The following is a 21439-nucleotide window of genomic DNA, read 5'->3' as shown; positions in this document are numbered from 1 at the left end:
CTGTTCTTACACATTTGAGCTTCCATTTTCTCTACAATATGGCAAAATAACCATTTGAAAAATCATAGAAAAGAGTCAGTTGACAGGAAATAGGTGGGTTTTTAAACCATTTCTTATTTTTTATTAAAAATGACAGATTTTCCCAGTGTAGGAAAAAAAAGCAGGTAACGGTGTATTTCAAATATTCACAATTTCCTGAAGGCAGAGTGCAGTGATGTGTGTATGTCAGAGCCTTGCAGATGCTTGGGCTATGGGTTGATTTTTCTGACTAGCCTTTTTTACACTTTTTTTTTTCAGGTGGATAAAGTAGAGTCCTTTAAGTACAGTCAGAGTACTAAAGATAGCCTCCACGCTAAGTACAACACCAAAACTTGTGCCACTGTAGTGGGCGATGACCAGTGGGGACACCTGCAGTTGGATGCTACTTCCGTGTACCTGCTCTTCCTAGCACAAATGACTGCCTCAGGTGAGCACAAGGAGAGAATTACTGTGTGCTCCTAAGTTTGGATCATCTACTCTGGTTCATCTGGTTTCTCTGTAGGTATTGACTAGAAAATAAATGATCTGTTTATAGTATTCAATGAAGCAACTTAGAAATAGCAATAGTTTATAAGTTTGCTACAGCTAGAGAACTTTTTTGAGGTCTAGGCAATATCTTACCATATCGAGAAGAAAATTTGCAGTGCTAATTAATACTCTTTTGAAATGGGAACCCAAAACTGTGGGATAGATCTTTTAGCCACATTTAGTGCCGTCATTATTTATTATTTCTCAGATGCCAAGAGATGGGAAGGAAGGAAGGGTGAAGGTTTTTTCTTATTTTTATACTCTACACCAGTATGCCTGTGGTGACTGTGGTATAGAAACAGCTACTTTATATACTCTTTATTAGTATGCTCTGAATCTAATGTATATGTTTCATTATTAAACAATATTCTATATAAGTAGTCTTGTGATAATCTTTAGATGCCTAATATGTAAAAGAAAATTTAAAAAATATAGTAGCTCTCATCTGTCTGTATCCTAGCACTTGGGAGGCAGATGCAGGCCAGCCCTAGTTTACATACTAACCTCTAGGTCAGTGAAAGCTACATACTGAGATCCTTTAGAGACATAAAATTAGAGATGGAAACAATTCTATTATATGGAGTTCCTAAACTTAATAAGAAAATTTCCAGATCATTCAGAGTAAGTTACTATATTTACAATAATATTTTTTCTATGGTACTAGGGCTTCAAAGCAGGGAATTATGAATGCTAGACAAGCACTCTATCACTAAACTAAAATCTTAACCCTTTAATTTTTTGAGAGAGAGGGTCTCATTAAATTGCCCAGGCCAGAGTTCCTCGATACAAAAGAAACCGAAAATGAAAATCCCTTCAGAATACTCTTCTCTCTATTTTTTGCAAATAAATGTTTGGTGATAAACTCCTTAAATAAACTTTCTACAAAATTATGAGTTGGTTATCCAATTAATCTCCTTTCGGAGGAGAAATTTTTTCCAGAATGAATATAATTTTGTTTTATTTATTTAAGTAGAATGGTAGTTATAATTTATTTTTGAATAATGTTTTTATTTCAACTCTGAAAGCTGTTTTTCATTTTTAAATTTAAAAAATTAGTTTTTTTTTTTTTTGAGAAAGGGTATCTCTGTGTAGCTCTGGTTGTCTTGGAACTCACTCTGTAGACCAGGCTGGCCTTGACCTCAGAGATCTGCCTGCCTCTGCCTCCCGAGTGCTGGGGAGTAAAGGCTGCACCACGACTTCCACCTAGATTTTTTATTTTCTTCAAGATAGGAACTGACTAAATATCCCTGATGGTTTTTAAATATGATTCTTCAACATGGATGCAAAGATAGATTCAAACGTTTCATGAGGACTTGTGCTAAATATTTTAAAATTATATTCTGCAACCAGTAGAGAGCCATTTGATGTAGATAATCAAGGGATGGTTCATTCTAGCAGCGGGAAGATAGACTGGATGAGGTAGAGCAGATGAAGAATAAAATTAAGATAGAAGACTAGTAGAGGTCAGTGAAATACCTTAGCTATAAGTAATACAAATTGTGTATAATGCATTTGGATAGAAATTGAAAAGCAACTTTGTTATATATAACTGGTGAAAAGAATATAAAAGATCTGCACAGAGAACTAGCAATACCTTGAATATTTTTGAATACTTAGTGAAGATATATTTAGGCAGGCATTGATCACAATTTACAGAATTGTATGAAGAGCTGCAGCAAAACAGCCAAAACTGCTGAAAATTTAAGAACAAACAAATGCTTTGAAATTGTTTCTTGGATATTGTTCAAAGGGATATGTAGTAAGTAGAGAAGTACTCCAAAAAAATCTAATTATTGAGAACAAGGAGGGACCAAGGTATCTGGTCTCAACTTAATCCCCTATCCCAACTGAGAAGTACTATTCAGGGGCATATAGGCAGAATACAGGCCTACTCTCTCCTAAGCTCTAGTTTAGTGGTTCTCAACCTTCCTAATGCTGAGATCCTTTAATACGGTTCCTCATGCTAACCCCCAACCATAAAAGATAGTTTTTTTATCACTGCTTCAGTTTGCTGCTATTATGAGTCATAATGTAAACATCTGTGTTTTCGAGTTGTCTTTGGGGGGTCATGTCCCCCAGGTTGAGAACCACTGCTCTGGTTTAAGGCTCCTGAATGCCCCTCGGAAAACAGGCTGGCATCATTTATCACTCTTCTAAGCCCTAGTCCAGCTGAGAACAGCTTTGGGATCTCCCATCTCCCCAGACATGTATGAAGTAGAATCTCCCTCAGACAGAGCAGAGTGAAACCACTATGTCATCTAATTCTTGACTGAGGCACACATCCTACACTGGAATATGCACGCTGGGAAGACCAGGAGCTACGTCTCCTATCCAGAGCTTAGTGTCTAAAACAGGAGTGCCGTTCCAAAAGAAATGGGCCACTATACTCACCAGCAGTGCTGGAGCACTGGCATAAAAATTCTGATGGAAGGTAGCAACACACTGTAAAAGCTAAGCTCCTTAGCTATTCTGAAAAAAAAAATGTCCTTTTTAAAGTAAGTTCGAGAAAATTAAATGCAAATTTTGGTTTTTAGTAAGTATGATGAGGGACTGGACAAGTGGCTCAGCAGCTAAGAGCACTGGGTGCTCTTCCAGAGGATCTGGGCTTGATTTTCAGCATTTACGTGATGGCTCACAACCATTTGTAACTACAGTTCCAGGGGATTCCATGTCCCCTTCTGGCCTCTGCAGGTATTGCATGTACATGGTGCACAGACATGATGCAGGAAAAACACCCATACAAATGAGAATATGTCTTAGTAAAAACACGTTTAAATAATTAAAATGATGTTAATTACTTAGTGACAGCAAGAAAGTAAAAGAAAGATTAGCTAGAAATTTTAATAAATCCAAAGAAAACTGAGGAATCCTTCTAAGTGTTAGAACAAGTATCAAAGACTTGACTCAAAGATTGTACCAGAAAGGACCCGAGTCTAATTGTTTAAACTGATGGAGAAATTTATGTTTGGGGATTCTATAAAACAATCACACAATCAGTTGAAATCAGAGGTGGGGGATTAGCTTGATACCAGAAGAGGCAGGTATGTATTAGATCTTGTAGAGAAATTGTTAACGCCTTCATTAACAACAACATATTCTTAGGATGACAATGCATGTTCCTAAGACTGTATCTTCTGAGGACTACCAGAGGCTGCATGTTACAGGGCAATAGATTATACTGAATTTACTTCCTTCAAACCTCTAAATAAACAAAAAGTCTTCAGAGAAGACAATATCAGGATCTAGCATTCTCACAACACACTATAGAATACTACTCAGTTTTCAATCTAAAAATTTAGATGCAAAGGAACAAGAAAATAGAGATATATACCTGTATCCAAGTGCCCAGGAGACAGACAGGAGGATTATGAATTAGAGGCTGCCTGGGATATATAGTGGGGCACTGTCAAAGAAAGGGGAAAGAGGAAAAGGGAAACATATGAAGGGAGAGTTGAAGAGAGGGTAGAAGGGAGGATGGTGGTGGTGGTGGGATGTCACACACCTGCAATGCCAGCACTTGAGTGGTGGAGACAAGAGGATTGGGAGTCCAAAGCCAGGATTGGCTACACAGTGAGTTCAAAGCCATCTTAGGATACATGAGACTCTTCTCAAAAACAGAAACAAAATAAACAAATAACAGGAAAAGAAAACAGGAGGGAAGTTCTTTTGGTTATGATGTTGTACTGGCTGGTTTTGTGTCAACGTGACACAAGCTGGAGTTATCACGGAGAAAGGAGCCTCAGTTGGGGAAATGCCTCCATGAAATCCAGCTGTAAGGCATTTTCTCAATTAGTGATCAAGGAGGGAGGGCCCAGCCCATTGTAGGTGGTGCCATCCCTGGGCTGGTAGACCTGGGTTCTATAAGAAAGCAGGCTGAGCAAGCCAGGGGAAGCAAGCCAGTAAGTGACATCCCTCCATGGTCTCTGCATCAGCTCCTGCTTCCTGACCTGCTTGAGTTCCAGTCCTGACTTCCTCTGGTGATGAACAGCAGTATGGAAGTATAAGCTGAATAAACCCTTTCCTCCCCAACTTGCTTCTTGGTCATGATATTTTGTGCAGGAATAGAAACCCTGACTAAGACAGACGCCAAATACATAAACAGCTAAAGAAAAAAAGCATAATTGAAATTTACCAAAATTAACATCAAGGACCCCCTCAAAAAAGTAAAAAATAATCTGTATATAGTATGATGCCCACTCCACTTATACTCCTAGCACTTGGGAGGTGGGGGTGGGAAGATCCAGAGTTGAAGGTCAGCTTCAGCTAAATAGCAAATTTGATGCTAACCTATGAGACCAAGAAACCCAAACACCTACCCTCTGTGTGTGTGTGTATCATGTGTATAGTATTTATATGTGTATGTAAAATCAACCTATAAATATAGAAGAAAATATTTGCAAATTATAATATTATAATTATAAATGTATTTGCAAATACATAAGGTATTTATATCTAGTATAAAGAACTCTTACAACTCATTATTTAGAAGATTAACAGAATAATTAAATCAGATATGATGGGTTGTTGCATACTCTATAAACCTAATAGTTAGAAGGCAAAGGCATGGGGATCTCAACTTTAAGGCCATAGGGAGACCCTTTCTCAAAACAAAAGAGAAAAGGAAAATAAAAGAAAAAATAGTAGCCTCCTTTTAAATGGCTATAGTAGGCTAGAGAGATGGCTCAGTGCTTAATAGCACTGGCTATTCTTCCAGAGGACCTGGGTTCAATTTATACTACCCACATGACAGCTCACAACCATCCACAACTCCAGTTCCAGGCAATATTCTGCCTTCTTCTGGACTCAATGGACAGAGCATGCACGTGGCACACAGACATATAAATATAGGCAAAAACACTCATCTACCCCCAAATCTCATTTTTTTTAACATGAAAAGTGGCTAGAGGATATCAACTGATTTTCCTCTATGGAGTTTGTATAAATAACCATTAAATATATTTTTTTAAAAAATGTTGTACATCATCAGTCACTAGAGGAGTACTGACCCGAATCACTGTAAAAACCAATTCAGCTACACCAGAATGGCAGGAATCAAGAAGAGAGATTAAAAAAATGTTGCTGAAGATATAGAAAAATTAGAATCTTTGTCCACTGCTCTGAGAAATGTAAAATGAGAGCAAGGGTGATGTCTCAGCAGGTAAACGTGCTTGCTACTAAGTCTGACAACCTGAATGTAATACCTGGACCCATATGTTGGAGGGAGAGATCCAACTACCCTCAGTTGTCCTCTGACTATATTTATATCTCAGAAGCTTAAATATAGAGTTACCATATGATTCAGCAGTTTCTCTCCAGAGTATATAGATATTCAGGAAAAATGGAAATATATCCATACAAAAAGGTATACATAAATATTTATAACAACATTATTTATGATAGCCACAAAGTAGAAACAAACCAATGTCTATCACCTGATGATTGGATAATTAAAATATGGAGCAGTCACACAATTCAATATTTTGGGCAATAAAGCTGGTACTGATGCATCCCACAGCACAAAAGGAGCTTCAAAGTACTGTGTTCGGTGACCGAACACTGGCATACAAGCTGCATGTGATACACCTCTCCATTTATATGAATGCACAGTGAGTAAAGAATTCCTTTCTGTGGTGATGAGTATGTCCCAAAATTGATTGTGGTAATGGATATATACTGTATATACAATAAAACCACTATATTATATACTCGGGATCAGTGAATTACATGATAAGTCTATCTCAGTAAAAATGCTTATAAACATACATGGAAGACTGATAAAAGGCAATTGTGCTGGGCAGGTAAGTAAAGGCAGTTGAAGTGAAGTTGATTGAAGCAGAGTTCACTGAGTCATTTCCATTTGGGGGACCCCGCAGTGATGACCAGCTGTCTTTTTCTCTTAGGACTCCATATTATCCACAGCCTAGACGAAGTCAATTTTATACAGAACCTCGTGTTTTACATTGAAGCTGCATATAAAACTGCTGTAAGTACTTGTTTTAGAATAAAGTTTAGAATGGTTTTGTTTCTAAAACACAGAACAATATAATGCTTAACCTTATAATGAGTGATTCAAAAAGGCTTATGACAAAACCATTTTCAATTTCTTTACTAAGATCTTCACTCCCCTGCTAGCCCCACTCTCAATGTGTTACAGAGATAAAGAGGGTCCAAATGCAGCGCTTTCATTTCTTTAGAAGTTTATACTTCATGGTATGTGATTGGCGACTAGAGACTAAACTATAGCCGTTTTATTATATTGCTATTTTCATTTAATATATTTTATTAGAGCATCTCTAGCTCAGTCTGGTCCTAAACTCACTACATGAGGGTGACCTTAAACTTCTGATTCTTCTGCCTTTACCTCCCAAGAGTGTTGGAGTTACAGACATAAGCTACCATGACCAGCTTTATGTGGTGTTGGATTTGAGCCCTAAGCAAGCACTCCACCAACCGAGATACATCCCCAGCCCCTTAGGGTCTTATTTTAATTGAAGCTTTTAAAAGAAGCATGATAACTAAGTAATGTTATGGGCCACTTGGCTGTGCACAAATAAAATTTATTTATGCATTTATTGCTGGTTTATTGATTTAGAATCTACTATACAAAAATGTTTCCCCTCATGAATACCTATGAAGTAGGTTCATATTAAATTGTCATCTATAATATTTTCTCTATATAAAATGTGTTAGACACTACAGAAATTTTTTCCTTTAGTCTAATATGAAGTTTTTGTTGCTGTTATTCATTGAGACTTTCTTCATAATCTCCCAAACTTCAAATTATCCAAATGCCCATGAACAAGTAAATGGATAAGTAGATTTCAGTGTGTTCATAAAAGGTAATATTATTCAAGAATAAAAAATAATGAACTATTGAACCATGTAAAAACATGTATAAACTAAAATGTGTAATGGTTAGTAGAAGTCTTATAGTAAATGTACACAAGCCTGGGTGGTGTAAGCCTTTAATCTCAGCACTCTGCAGAGGCAGAGGCAGGTGGATCTTTGTGAGTTTGAGGCCAGCCTAGTCTATATAGCAAGGTCCAAACCAGCTAGAACTGCATAGTAATATGTGTATGTATGTGTGTCTACACAAGCACATGTAGACATACACATACATATGCATACAAAAATAGATACTAGATGATTACACTAACATAAAATTCTGGACATCTGTAATAACAATAAGCAGATTTGTGATTGCTTCATAACAGGGGCAGAGAGGAGGAGATGGCTTTTGGATGCCAGGAGGACACTATCTTTTATTGTAATGGCAGTTTCACATATATAAATATAATTAATTAATCATAGTGGTACCAGCTAGTTTGTTTAGTGGTTAAAGGTGATCTCTGCCAAGACTGATGTCCTGAGTGAGATATCTCTCCCTCCCTCTCCCTCTCCTTTTCCCTCTCACCCCTCCTCTTCTCTCTCTCTCTCTCTCTCTCTCTCTCTCTCTCTCTCTCTCTCTCTCTCTCTCTCTCTTACACACACACACACACACACACCTGTACTAAGCATTTTAAAAGAGGAATCATATTATGTAGTTTAAGTATCTTCTGGTTTATATACGCTGTTATATATCAATAAAGACATAAAATTTATTACCATTGTAGAATGGATGAATACAATGACTCTAAGACTGGGAAAATACTCCAATCATCTCTGATTGTGCTTTTACTTTGTTTTCATTTGTTACTGACTAACCCCCTTGTATTTAACATACCTTTTTAAAAATTTTTGTGGTGCTGGGATTAAACACAGGCCCTTGCACGTGGTTGGCAGGTACTCTATCACTGAACTGTATCTCCAGTCAGCATTCTTTTTCACTTTTAACTGTTGTATTATTTTAAAAGATACTACTTTAAAATGCATTCATCAGTTTTGATAATGCTCATTTCTCCATGCATTTGTATATATAACTTTATCCCTGTGTTTTTTGATGAACATACAGTCTGCTTCTGTAACTTGGCTTTTATAAATAGTGTTGTAGGAAACATGGGTATGCAGGTTTCTGTAGTATGCTGATTTAGATTCCATTGGGTATATTTCTAGAAGTTGTATATCTGGTTCATATGGCAAATCTATTTTTAATTTTTAAAGGAACTCCTGTATTGATTTTCATAATACTGGACTAATATACATGCCCACCAGCAGTATGTAAGATTTTTCTACGTTTGTTGTCAGTTACTTTCCTGATGATATTCTGAATTGGATAAGATGAAATGTCAGTGTAGGTTTGGTTTGGTTTTTTGAGACATTTCTTTGTTTAGCCCTGGCTGTTCTAGAATTTGCTCTGCAGACCATGCTGACCTGAAACTTAAAGATCCACCTGCCTCTGCCTAAGTACTAGATTTATAGGTTCACTGCACCACCGGCTGAAACATGGGCTTAGAGGTATGTCTACCTCTTTCCCCTGAGTGCTGGGATTAAAAGTGCCATTACACCCGCCTAAATACACATTCTAAGTTGAGATTGAAGCATCTTTTAAGTACCAAACACTGCAGAAGTGTTCAGTGAGGAACAGGGAATGTCAAAAGTACACTAGAAAAATATCATAAATAAAAAGGTGCAGGAGCCTTTTAGTAGCTAAACCTGAAACAATTAACAAATGTAGGCAACAAAATGATGATAGCATTCCATAATAAACTAGCAAAAAACGAAATATCCATAAAGGTAAACTAACATTAAATAATTGAATAAAAGACTGGTAGGGTGGCAAGGTGTTTGCCATACAAGCCTGAGCGCCTGGATTCAATCCCTGGAACCTATGTTAAGATAGAAGAGGAAACCAAATCTAGAGAGTGGTCCTCTGAGTGCCATGTATGTGCTATAGAATGAACAAACGCACCCCCCCCACACACACACCAATAAATAAACAGCCAAAAAAAACCCCCAAAACAACCAAAGAGTATTGGACTGCCTTCCTTGAGAAAGATTATAATTAATGGCCATAAAAGTAGAAAGGAAATAGATCAAAATTATCATCAAAACTGCACTTGCTGTAAGCAATTAGGGTAGAATGCTGAATCAGTGGATGGTTGTTTAAGGAGAAGCGTGCTATTTGCATGATCATCTTGTTTTTCTGAGATAGAGTCTCAGGATTGCAACCAGGAGCGACTCTACCTGGTGATATTTATATAGTATTGAACTGTCTCCTAAAGTATTTACTAATTACAAAGAGAAAAGTAAAATGGAAAATGTCAGTGCTAACCAAACTATTTGGCTTTCAGTACTTTTTACTGAGTGTCAAGGTCACAAAGGACAAGATTTGAGAAAGCACTGTTTGATCTGAAGTCACTAGGGAGACATGGCAGGGACGAAATTGAATCTTGGAATGTATAAAAGGCACGACTAGTCAGGTATGCTTGTGTTCGCTCACAGTTCCAACTCTTGGGAGCTACAGGCATGAAGTCCACAGTTAGCTCAGTTGCTTAGTTGAGCTGAGTTGAGTTCTTAGCTTTAGCAGTTGTGCTGTGGTTTTGTTCAATGTTAACATTAGGCAAAAATAAGTCAAAATATTAGGGGACTTATTGTACAATTTTTGCAATTTTTGTAATAATTGTGTAATTCTGAAGTTTTTAAAAATAAAAAAGTATTAAAATTAGTTTTAAATATTTTTATATTGCCAAGGGAATGTTTATGGCTATGGCTAAGAGTAGGTTTTGGAGTAAAATACCTTAAAATGCACTCTGGATTCTGTTACTTATCAACTACATGACCTTGGGTGAGTTACTCACTGTCACCCTTGTAACTTAGTCTCATCATCTGTAAAATGCAAAGATTAAGAGTAGAGAGGTGGCTTGCTGGCTGGGTAAGAGCACTTCCAGAGAACCCAGGTTGAAGTCCTAGCACCCACACGACAGCTCACATTGTTTATAACTCCTGTTTCAGGGAATCTGACACCTTTATTCAGATATACATGCAGGCAAAGCACCAGTGTACATGAAATAAAAATAAAGAGCGTATTTTTTAAAAAGTAAGCATTGAGGAAGATAATGCATGTATTATACATTTTAGTATCAACAAATTAAGATTAGAATGTATGTTTGAGATAAAACTGCCAGCTGCTGTTTAGCCTCCATGTGCTGGACTTTATGGGAGTCTCCTTTGGGGGAAACCTGAGAAGTGTTTCTAGATGATATGGGTTCAATTTCTTTGACTTTCTGATTAAGTGCTGAAGAGACTCCCATCTTCTTAGAAGCCCCAGTTTAACAGCCAATGCAGAGGCATGTATGTGTGTATATGTAGAAAATTTGCTGCTTTTAATGCTTTTTATTCAAGGATTATACATCCTTTTGAATGTTTAGTAGTTATGGTTTGATTATAGTTATACTTGATTATTTTTTGCCAGGACTTTGGGATATGGGAACGTGGAGATAAGACAAACCAAGGCATCTCAGAATTGAATGCGAGTTCAGTTGGAATGGCCAAGGTACATTTTCTTTCTTATTTTCATCAAGTCTCGTCAATGTCGTTTAGTTATCTTTGTCATAGTTAAAATCTTAATGTATATGTTGACCCATCAAATTGTTCTTTAAACCACAGACAAAATTCAGATTTCTTCATGAAACTATGATAATACAAACTTTTTTATAAGTTTCAAATTTGATATCATATGGCTTTAGGGGCATGTCTCTTTTTATGTCTTTCTTACAAGAACAACACATTTTAAACTCTATTCACCATTTCTGCCACTGCATAAATTAAGGGAAGCTCTTTTCCTCCCAATAGTCCAGTCCCCCAAGCTTAGTAACAGGTAGCCACCTCATAGTCCTCTACCCCTGTGCTCTCCTCTGTCTTTCATATCGCCACCTTAACACTTGCCATGTCTTGTCAGCCTGCTGGCTCTTATGCTTTCTAGAAAGAGTAAGAATGTATAAAGTAGGACAGCAGGAGTAAGTTCAAACATTATGTTAAATGTGCATGGCTCAGCTACTTGTACTAAACAGGAAAGATGCAGATTGTTTTTAAGAAGTAAATGCAAAATATACTTCTTATATCATGATGATTCTGAAAGTTTAAAACTAAGTTAGGAGAAGGAAAATATAAAAACTAAAAAGAAATGAAATAGCAATTCAAGGTAAAAAATATTACATGGAGTAAGGTGGACAAATGGGTCATGATAGAGTGTTGACACAACCTATAATGAAAAACTGTGGTCTGGAATTTAGTTCCAATTAATACAGAACAAAATATATTAAAAACACAAGACAGATACAATTGCATAAAGAAATAATTTAACAGCAAACATTGTAAGACTGTGATACACACAGCAAGCCCCAAATAAGATTATAGAACATTCTAGGCAAGTTTTCTACTGTTGAGTTCTGTCTGTTGCTCCTTCCTTTTTTTATTTTGAAATAATTCTAAATTAAAGAAAAATATTAAGAATGTTAGAGGAAAATTCCATGCATCATTCATACAAGATTTATTAATATTTTCTTTATCTTTCCTGCTTCCTAGTTATACATTCATACACAAGCACACCTGTGCACAAGCACAACTTTTTCCTGAGCTAGTTGAAAATACACAGAGTACAGATGTGATGAACTCAGCATTTCATTGTGCACTTCCTTGAAGACTCTTGTGACCATGATATGATCATCAAAACCAGGAACTAAGTGATTACACATACCACAGGACCTAGTCTGCTTTTAAAAATTACCCCAGTAATGTCATTTATGATAAAATAAAAAGCCTTGTGACACAGTATCCAGACCAGGGTAGCAAGTTACATTTTGTCATAACATCTTTTTTTTTTTGGCTTAGCCAATCTAGTCCGATACTTTATAATTCTTGACTTTTATGACACTGGCATTTTTGGAAAATTACAGAGTATATTTTGTTTGGTTAATTAGTTTGGTTTGGTCTTCAGGCTGGAGTCTTGTGCCTACATACTCTACTACTGGTGTAGCTGTACCTTTAATATTTACTACACTTTTTTTGTTTGTTTGTAGTAAGGTCTCTCTCATAGACCATAACGGCCTTGAACTCACTGTACTTACCTCTAGAGGTAATCTTGTACTGATCCTCCTGCCTTTACCTCCCAAGGATTTACATGTGTGCCATCCAACTCCATGCTTCTGACACCACTCCATGACCCCTTTCTTTTTGGTTATACAATTTTAGACTGGTTATTCTATGCATTAAAGACGACTACTTTTATTTTGTGTAATATCTCTTCATGATTGACAATAAGTGTTTTTAGGGAGACACGACAAAGACATTACTGTATTCCCCCATCTAACGTCAGAAAAGTCATGGTATAAAATTTGTCCCATTACCATTGATTCTGTCTTTGATCACTTCATTTAGGTGTCGAATACTAGTTTTATCTGCTATAAATTTCCTATTGTTGTTATGTGTGAGTATATTGTGCTCAGACACCTTCTACTTGTCCTTTAGGTTTCTCAGTTTAGGGCTTATTTCCCCAGGGAAACCATTCAGAACTGCTTCATCCTCCAAAGACAAGGCTAGGTTGGCTTCATAATTAAGGAATTATAGATAATCAATATATACTTGAGATAATATCTAACCTTCTTGGCAGTTAATTGCAAGTGAATAAAAACATTCACCTTTTAAAATCAAGGTAGATACGGGGAGATGGTGACTCAAGCCTTTAATCCCATCATCATGAGGCAGAGGCAGGTGGATCTCTGGGTTCCTGGCTAGCTTGGTCTACAGAGAAAGTTCCAGGATGTCCAGAGCTACACAGAGAAACCTTGTCTCAAGAAACCAAAATAGATAGGTAGACAGGTAGGTAGGTAGGTAGGTAGGTAGGTAGGTAGGTAGGTAGGTAGGTAGATAGATAGATAGATAGATAGATAGATAGATAGATAGATAGATAGATAGATAGATGGAGAAAATTTTATATATCTTATATTATGGAGAATACTGTCATACTGTGAGTGATGAGTTATATTGGAATAACGTGCATAAAAAGACGTTTAGCATTATATCTCAAAAATTGTTCACTTACTTTAAGCCACTGATTCTACTTCAATAAATTAATGCCTGGAAGAACTGGCCATTTCCCTCCCCAGCTACAACATTCAGGAGAGGAGACCTGATTTCCCTCCCCAGCTACAACATTCAGGAGAGGAGACCTGCACCTTCCCTGAGCAGCAAGAGTAGAACTGGTCCTGGTTGCTGGGGTTGCCTGAGATCGGGCCTGAGGGTATGAGAGTCAGAGAGCTGTTTGACTGGATAACGATACAAACCCTGTTTTCATGTTCTCTGGACAGTATAGGAGTCAATGGAAAAACACAAGCTCCTAGGAATAAAGAAAGTTAGTTTATTCTGTTTCATTAAATATATTCAAACCAACATCATGTAACATTGATAAGATACCAGAAGAAAATATGTATAATATATCTCATTCTTGAGTTTCTTTCTTTCTTTTTTTTCAGTTCTGGGATTTGAATCCTGGGATTTGTATATATTAAGCATGTATTCTGCCACTGAAGTCCTTTCTTTCATTGCATCTTACAGGCAGCCCTGGAAGCACTAGATGAATTAGACTTGTTTGGTGTGAAAGGTGGGCCACAATCAGTGATCCATGTCCTGGCTGATGAAGTACAACACTGCCAGGTAAAGAAAGACTGGACCATGTCATAACAATTTTTATTCTTGCTCAGAGTTAGACTTAGCATAGGCTTTAGCTTAAAGAGAGCAGCCCATCTTGTGATTATTACCATGTGATCAGAAATGTCTTTATCAAGCATTATGGAGTGAAATAAACCTGGAATAGCCTGAGCTATAAGATAGGTTATGGATGTCTTAGGGCTTCCATCGCTGTGAAGAGACATCATGCACAAGGGCATTCTTATAAAGGACACCATTGAATTGGGGCTAGATTACAGTTTCAGAGGTTTAGTCCATTATCATCCTGGTGGGAACATGGTACAGTGCAGGCACACATGGTGCTGGTAGCTAAGATTTCTACATCTGGTGAAAGTTCATTCTTAGTTTTATTTATAATTGCTGCCTATATTAAAAGTTTCTTTTCCCTGATATGTGAAATTTCACCCTTTTATCAAACCCCAATTATGTCCTATGATATCCTAGTGAATATAAATTAAGCTTCTAGGTTTGAGAATATTTTCTGTGGGTAGGAGAAAACGTATGGAGAGTAACTATGAGCAAAGTGCAGTGATATATGTCTGAAAATATAAAGAAGCCCATTATTTTCCACAACTACTGAAAATTAATTTGAAAATATCTCAGGCATATCTATCCTCCTCTACTCTGCCTAACCGCTGTATTTTGTCTTTGTTTTATTATTTTAAACTTAAAAAAATTCTTATTAGATACTCTCTGTATTTACAATTGAAATGTTATCCCCCTTGCCCACCCCGCTCCCACCCCTTCTACTTGTCTTCACAAAGGTGCACTAGCTCCCAATGCCCCTCTCCATCTCAGTGCCTTGGCTTCCCCTACATTAGGAAAGCATGCCCTCACTGAACCAAAGGTCTCGTCCTACATTGATGCCAGACACTGCTATCCTCTATATATGCAACTGGAGCCATGGGTCTCTCAATGTGTGCTCAATGGTTGGTGTTCTAGTCCATGGGAGTTGTAGAGGATTTGGTTGGTTGAAAATGTTGTTTTTCCCATGAGGCTGCAACCCCCTTCAGCTCCTTCACCCCCCCCCCCGCCAGCATAATCTCTGGGGTTCCCATGCTCAGTCTGATGGTTAGCTGCAAGCATGTTCAGCTGCATGACTCTGGCAGAGCCCCTGAAGAGGTAACCCTATCTGGTTTTTGACAGCAAGCACCTCCCAGCATCAGCAATAGTGCTTGGGCCAGGTGGCTTCACATGGGGTGGATCCCCAAGGGAGGCAGCCCCTGAATGATCCCCCTCTTCAATCCTGCTCTTTTACTTGATCTTGTACCTCCTCCCGTGAGTGTTTTGTTCTCCCTTCTAAGGACTGAGGCTTCCACATTTTGGGCTTCTTTACTTTTGAGCTTCATAAGGTCTGTGAATTGTTTCTTGGGTATTCAGAGCTTTCTGGGTCTAGTATTCGCTTATCAGTAAGTGCACATCATGAGTGTTCTTTTGTGACTGAGTTACCTCACTCAGGGTGATATTCTCTTCTACACCTATTATCCTTAGGTTTGGTCTTCTCATTGTGTCCTGGATCTCCTGGACATTTTGGGTTAGGAGCTTTTTGATTTTTGAATCTATCTTCTCTGAACATTTTGTCTTATGTTTTTTTTTTTGAACAACTTTATTTTAAAAAACAAAGATAAATGAACAAATTTTAAGCATTTTTGCATAAAAGTATATGAATACAATTTTGTCAGTGCTTGGCTTTTTTTCCCCAAAGGTTTGATAGTGTGCATTAAGGTCTTACTAGTTACAATGAGCAAAAAGTACATGTAAAACAGGATGTAACCCAAAATTAGTCAACGTTTTCTTGGTGTGTAAGGATTGAGCATAATGGTTTTTTCTTTTCTTTTTTTTTTCCTTGAACTTCACAAAGTCTGTGAGTTGTTTCTGGGGTGTTCAGAGCTTTCTGGGGTTAGTATCCCATTATCAGTGACTGCATATTATGTCTGTTCTTTTGTGACTGGGTTATCTCACTCAGGATGATATTCTCTAGATGCAAACATTTTCTTAAGAATTTTGTTAAGCCATTGTTTCTAATAGCTGAGTAGTACTCCATTGTGTAAATGTACCACAGTTTTTGTATCCATTCATCTACTGAAGGACATCTGGGTTCTTTCCAGCTTCTAGCTATTATAAATAGAACTGCTATGAACATTGTGGCACATGCGTCTTTGTTGTATATTGGAGTGTCTCTGGGGTATATGCCCAGAAGCTGGATCTTCAGGTAGTACTATGTCCATTTTTCTGAGGAATCACCAGACTGATTTCCAGAGTGGTTGTATCAGTTTACAACCCCACCAGCAGTGGAGAAGTGTTCCTCTTTCTCCACATCCTCGCCAGCATCTGCTGTCATCTGAGTTTTGGATCTTGGCCAATCTGACTGGTGTGAGGTGGAATCTCAGGGTTGTTTTGATTTGCATTTCCCTGATGGCTAAGGATGTCCAGCACTTCCTTAGATGTTTCTCAGCCATTCGATATTCCTCAATTGAGAACTTTTTGTTTAGCTCTGTACCTAGGGTTGTTTGATTCTCTGGTGTCTAGCTTTTTGAGTTCTTTGTATACCTTGAATATTAGGCCTCTATCTGTTGTGGGGTTGGTAAAGATCTTTTCCCACTTGTCTATGTTTTCTATGTTGTCTTCTGCCAATGAGATCCTCTTTTCCATCTCTTGTAGTCTGTTGGTGATGCTTACATCTATGATTCCTGATTTCTTAGGTTTTATATCTCCAGGTTTGTCTCTTTTTGTGATTTCGTTATTGTTTCTATTTCCATTTTCACTTCCTTCACCTGTTTGGTTGTTTTTCTGTAGTTCTTTGAGTGATTTCTCCTGGTTCTTCTGTAGTTGTTTAAGGGAGTTATTCATGTGCTTCTTGAAGATCTCCATCATCATCATGAAGTATGATTTTAAGTCTAAATCTTGTTTTTCAGGAGTGTTTGGCAATTCACTACTGCTGTGGTGGGAGAACTGAGTTCTGATGGTGCCAGGTTGTTTTGGTTTCTATTGCTTATGTTCTGTACTTTCCTCTTGCCATCTTGTTGTCAGCGATTGTAGGTGATCTTGTTGTCTCTGACTGGAGCTTGTCTCTCCTGTGGGTCTGTGGGCCCGTGGGCTCAGGAGGGAGATTGCTCCTGGGTGTTAAGCTCTTTGTGGGCAGGCAGTGAGTTCTGATGGCAGTGACTCAGTTCTGTCTCTGTGGGCTCAGGTGTGAGAGCTCTTGTGAGTCGTTTTTGGGAGTGTACCCTTCTGCATACAGGTCCTGAGTCCTAATGGCTGAGATCTGGCTCTCCTTCTGGGCCGGAAAGGGCCCTTTTCCAGAGAGCACCACACTCCTTGTGTTCATAGAACTCCCGGTATTCCCTCCCTGGGTAGCTGGTGGGCTTGTGTGTCAGGCTCACCCTTGGTCCAGGTGGAAGAGCACTTGTGCAGCTGTTCTGGGAGCTCAGCCTCCTGCGGGCAGACCCTGAGTCTTGATGGTGGAGATCCGGCCCTCTCTCTCCCTGTGAATGTTTTCAAAGTTCATGGATGATACTGAGATAGCTCGAGCAGAAATCCGAACCAACTGGGAAGATGCATGACATGTTTTATTGATTCGGTCAAAGTAAGGCTCCAATCCTTCTAAATGTTAGAACAAGTATCAAAGACTTGACTCAAAGATTGTACCAGAAAGGACCTGAGTTTAATTGTTTAAACTGATGGAGAAATTTATGTTTGGGGATTCTATAAAACAGTCACACAATCAGTTGAAATCAGAGGTGAGGGAATAGCTTGATACCAGCAGAGCCTATTTTAAAATTTTTATTACTCGTGCATATGGATTTTTTCCCTGAATGCATGCATACATGTACAATACTCATTCCTGGTACCCATGAGGCCATACAGAGATGTTGGCATTTTGGATGATTGTGAGCTACCCAGTCCTCTAGAAGAACAGCCAGTGCTCTTAACCACTGAAGTGCTCTTAACCACTGATCATCTTTCTAGCCTATGTTTCTTCTTATCCACATGATAGGAGCTGGGAACCAACAGAACTGTGTGCATCCCATAGATGTTAGAGTTTACTATGAGCACCAGCTTTCTAATCAAGGTGGGGAAGAACTGAATCAGGATTAAGAAAAGGGATACCATACCAAGCCAGCTACTTATTTAGGAGTCTCACTAATAAAGTTTAGATTATTTTTCTGAAAGCTTTTGAACTACATAAATCATTTGGAACCAAAGTTCTTAGTTTCACTTTGTAGCCAAGGTATTTAGTAATAAACCCTATTTATTAACTTTATTCTTTACCTTTCTCTTAGTCGATCCTGAATTCACTACTGCCCAGGGCTTCAACATCCAAAGAAGTTGATGCCAGTCTGCTCTCAGTGGTCTCTTTCCCAGCCTTTGCTGTAGAGGACAGCCATTTGGTGGAGCTCACCAAACAGGAGATCATCACCAAGCTTCAGGTATGTCCATGTGTGGCTTTCTTCTCTTTAGAGTTATGACTTTAAAGGGAGATTAGTGCTTTTAAGGCCCTTGGGTATAACATATGCCAGGAACCTTTCCTATTACTAGTTTATACTCTTGTAAGTAGTTTTTTTAACAAACACTCAAAAGCTTCTGCAGCTCTTACTGTTGGAAACGGTACATCAACTTAGGAAAACAGTTGGTATAGTCTTTGGAATTTAAACATATACATAACATGTGATCCAACAGGCATCTTTACTCCTCAGTATCTTCCCCAAAATGATAGTATATACTCACACAAAAGTTCACAAACATCTATGGCAGCTTCAGGCTGGAAACAACCTTCAACTAAGAAACAAGTTAATTTTACCATATTTTTTTGAATATTAGTCAGCAGTGAAAGAGAACCAGCTAGTGAGCTCTGAGTATGAATGACCAAGTGTATTTTGCTAAGAGCTAAGAACAGTTCACAGAGGCTATATACACTGTACAACTTCGTTTATGTGGCACTCTGAAAAGGGAAAATAGCAAAGGGAGGAAAAAAGTTGGTGATTAAGAGAAGTTAGAGGGAAAATTATCAATAAAGATATAGTTCTGCTGGAGGTGGACTCTACAATTTCCCTCTGTCACTGTTGGGCATTTCATCTAAGGTCCCTCCAAGTCCTGAGAGTCTCTCACCTTCCAGATCTCTGGTACATTCTAGAGCCCCCTCCCCCCCCCACCTCCTGAGGTAGCCTGTTTCCATTCCTCTGCTGGCCTTCAGGACTTTATTCCTGTTTTCCTCCTGTCCCAGTACCTGATCATGTTCCCCTTTCCCCTTCCCTGTCCCCTCTTCCACCCAGGTTCCTCCCTCCATATACACCCTCATAATTGCTTTCTTCTCCCTCCCAAAGTGGGATTAAGACATCCTCACTTGGGCCCTTCAGCTGGTTAACCTTTTTGAGTTGTGTGGATTGTATCCTGGGTATTTTGTACTTTTTTGGCTAATATCCACTTGATAGTGAGTAATACCATACATGTCCTTTGGAGCTTGAGTTACCTCACTCTGGATGATATTTTCTAGTTCCATCTATTTGCTTGCAAATCTCATGATGTCCTCATTCTTAATAGCTGATTAATATTCTTTTTGTAAATGAATGACATTTTCTGTACCCATTCCTCTGTTGAGGGACATCTGGATTCTTTCCAGCTTCTGGCTATCACAAATAAGGCTGCTATGAACATAGTGGAGCACATGCCCGTGTGGCATGCTATGGCATGTTTTGGAGTGGGTTTAGCTGGGTCTTCAGGTAGGCCTATCTCCAATTTTCTGAGGAATCTCCAGATTGATTTCTAGAATGACTGTACTAGTTCAAAGCCCCACCAGCAATGGAGGATTGCTCCTCTTTTTACATCCTTGCCAACATGTCTTGTCATCGTAGTTTTTGATCTTAGCCATTTTGATTGGTGTAAGATGGAATCTCAAGGTTGTTTAATTTGCATTTCCCTGATCACTAAGGACTTGGAACATTTCTTTAAGTGCTTCATGGCCATTTGAGAGTCCTCTGTTGTGAATTCTCTGTTTAGTTATATACTATTTTTTTTTGATTGGGTTGTTTGGGTTTTTTGGAGGTTAGCTTCTTGAGTTCTTTATATATTTTGGATATTAGCCCTCTGTTGGATTTGGGGTTAGTGAATATTTTTTCCTCAATCTGTAGTTTGCCGATTTGTCCTCCTGACAGTGTCCTTTGCCTTACAGAAGCATTTCAGTTTTGTGAGGTCCCATTTATCAATTCTTGGTCTTAGAGCATGAGCCATCGAGTTTCCCTTTAGAAAATTTCCCCTGTGCCAATGAGTTCCAGGCTCTTTCCCACTTTTTCTTCTACTACATTTAGTGCATCTGGTTTTGTGTTGAGGTTCTTGATCCACTTGGACTTGAGCTATGTGCAAGGTGACAAATATGGATCTATTTTCATTTTTTCTGCATGCTGACTGCCAGTTGAACCAGCACCATTTGCTGAAGAGGCTGTCATTTTTCCATTGAATGTTTTTAGCTCCTTTGTCAAAGATCAATTGACCATATGTGTGAGCGTTCATTTCTGGGACTTCAGTTCTGTCCATTGATCTACCTGCCTGTCTCTGTACCAATACCATACAGTTTTTATTACTATTGCTTTGTAACACAGCTTGAGGTCAGGGATGGTACTTCCCCCCGGAAGTTCTTTTATTGTTGAGAATAGTTTCTGAAATCCTGTTTTTTTTTTTGTTATTCCAAATAAATTTGCAAATTGCTCTTTGTAACTCTATTAAGAATTGAATTGGAATTTCGAAGACTCTAGACCCACAAGCAGTGCACAGCTAGCCATATAAGCAAGTCAAGATCAGCCTCCATCACTCCAAAGAGTCCTATTTATACCATCCAAACATCATGTGCCCTCCACGTGCCTTGCCTCAGCACGTGCCTCCAATCAGCTCCTGTCCGCAGAAGCAGCAGGAAACTGCAGTCACCACCGGAGGTTTTTGGTGCAGTTCTCTCTATGGTGTCCTGACAAGTGCAGCCCAATTCTGCAAAGAAAGGCAGACCAATACATGTTTGTCATTAGCAAAGAATCTTGTATCTTGTGTCCTTTCACGTGCTTGCTTTAGCTGAACATCCTTTTCACCTGTGTCTGCTTCAGCAAAACATTTCTTCATGAGTCCGCCTTAGTTCACTTTAACAAAGTGTTCCTTCATGTGTTTGCCCCAGAAAAGCACCATCCAACCAACTTTCCAAAGAACCTTCCAGAAAAAAAGAGAGCAAGTGGAAGACATGAAAAAGTTGTTCTAGAATAGAGACCCT

The 21439-nt window shown here is 38.4% G+C and overlaps 1 protein-coding gene across 3 annotated transcripts in view; it reads left to right on the top strand.

Moving 5' to 3' along the window:
- Window positions 1–21439, top strand: part of PHKA1 (phosphorylase kinase regulatory subunit alpha 1) — a 104317-nt gene that overhangs the window by 6821 nt on the left and 76057 nt on the right. For all 3 annotated transcript variants that reach the window (XM_080910463.1, XM_080910462.1, XM_080910461.1), the window contains exons 4-8: window positions 298–466; window positions 6468–6550; window positions 10919–10999; window positions 14059–14157; window positions 18474–18620. In XM_080910463.1, coding sequence (XP_080766589.1) covers window positions 298–466; window positions 6468–6550; window positions 10919–10999; window positions 14059–14157; window positions 18474–18620 — 579 coding nt within the window. The remainder of the gene's footprint in view (window positions 1–297; window positions 467–6467; window positions 6551–10918; window positions 11000–14058; window positions 14158–18473; window positions 18621–21439) is intronic.

Source organism: Micromys minutus (assembly GCF_963924665.1).
Source record: "Micromys minutus genome assembly, chromosome: X".
NCBI classification, from domain to species: Eukaryota; Metazoa; Chordata; class Mammalia; order Rodentia; family Muridae; genus Micromys; species Micromys minutus.
This window is presented reverse-complemented; position numbering and strand designations above follow the sequence as displayed.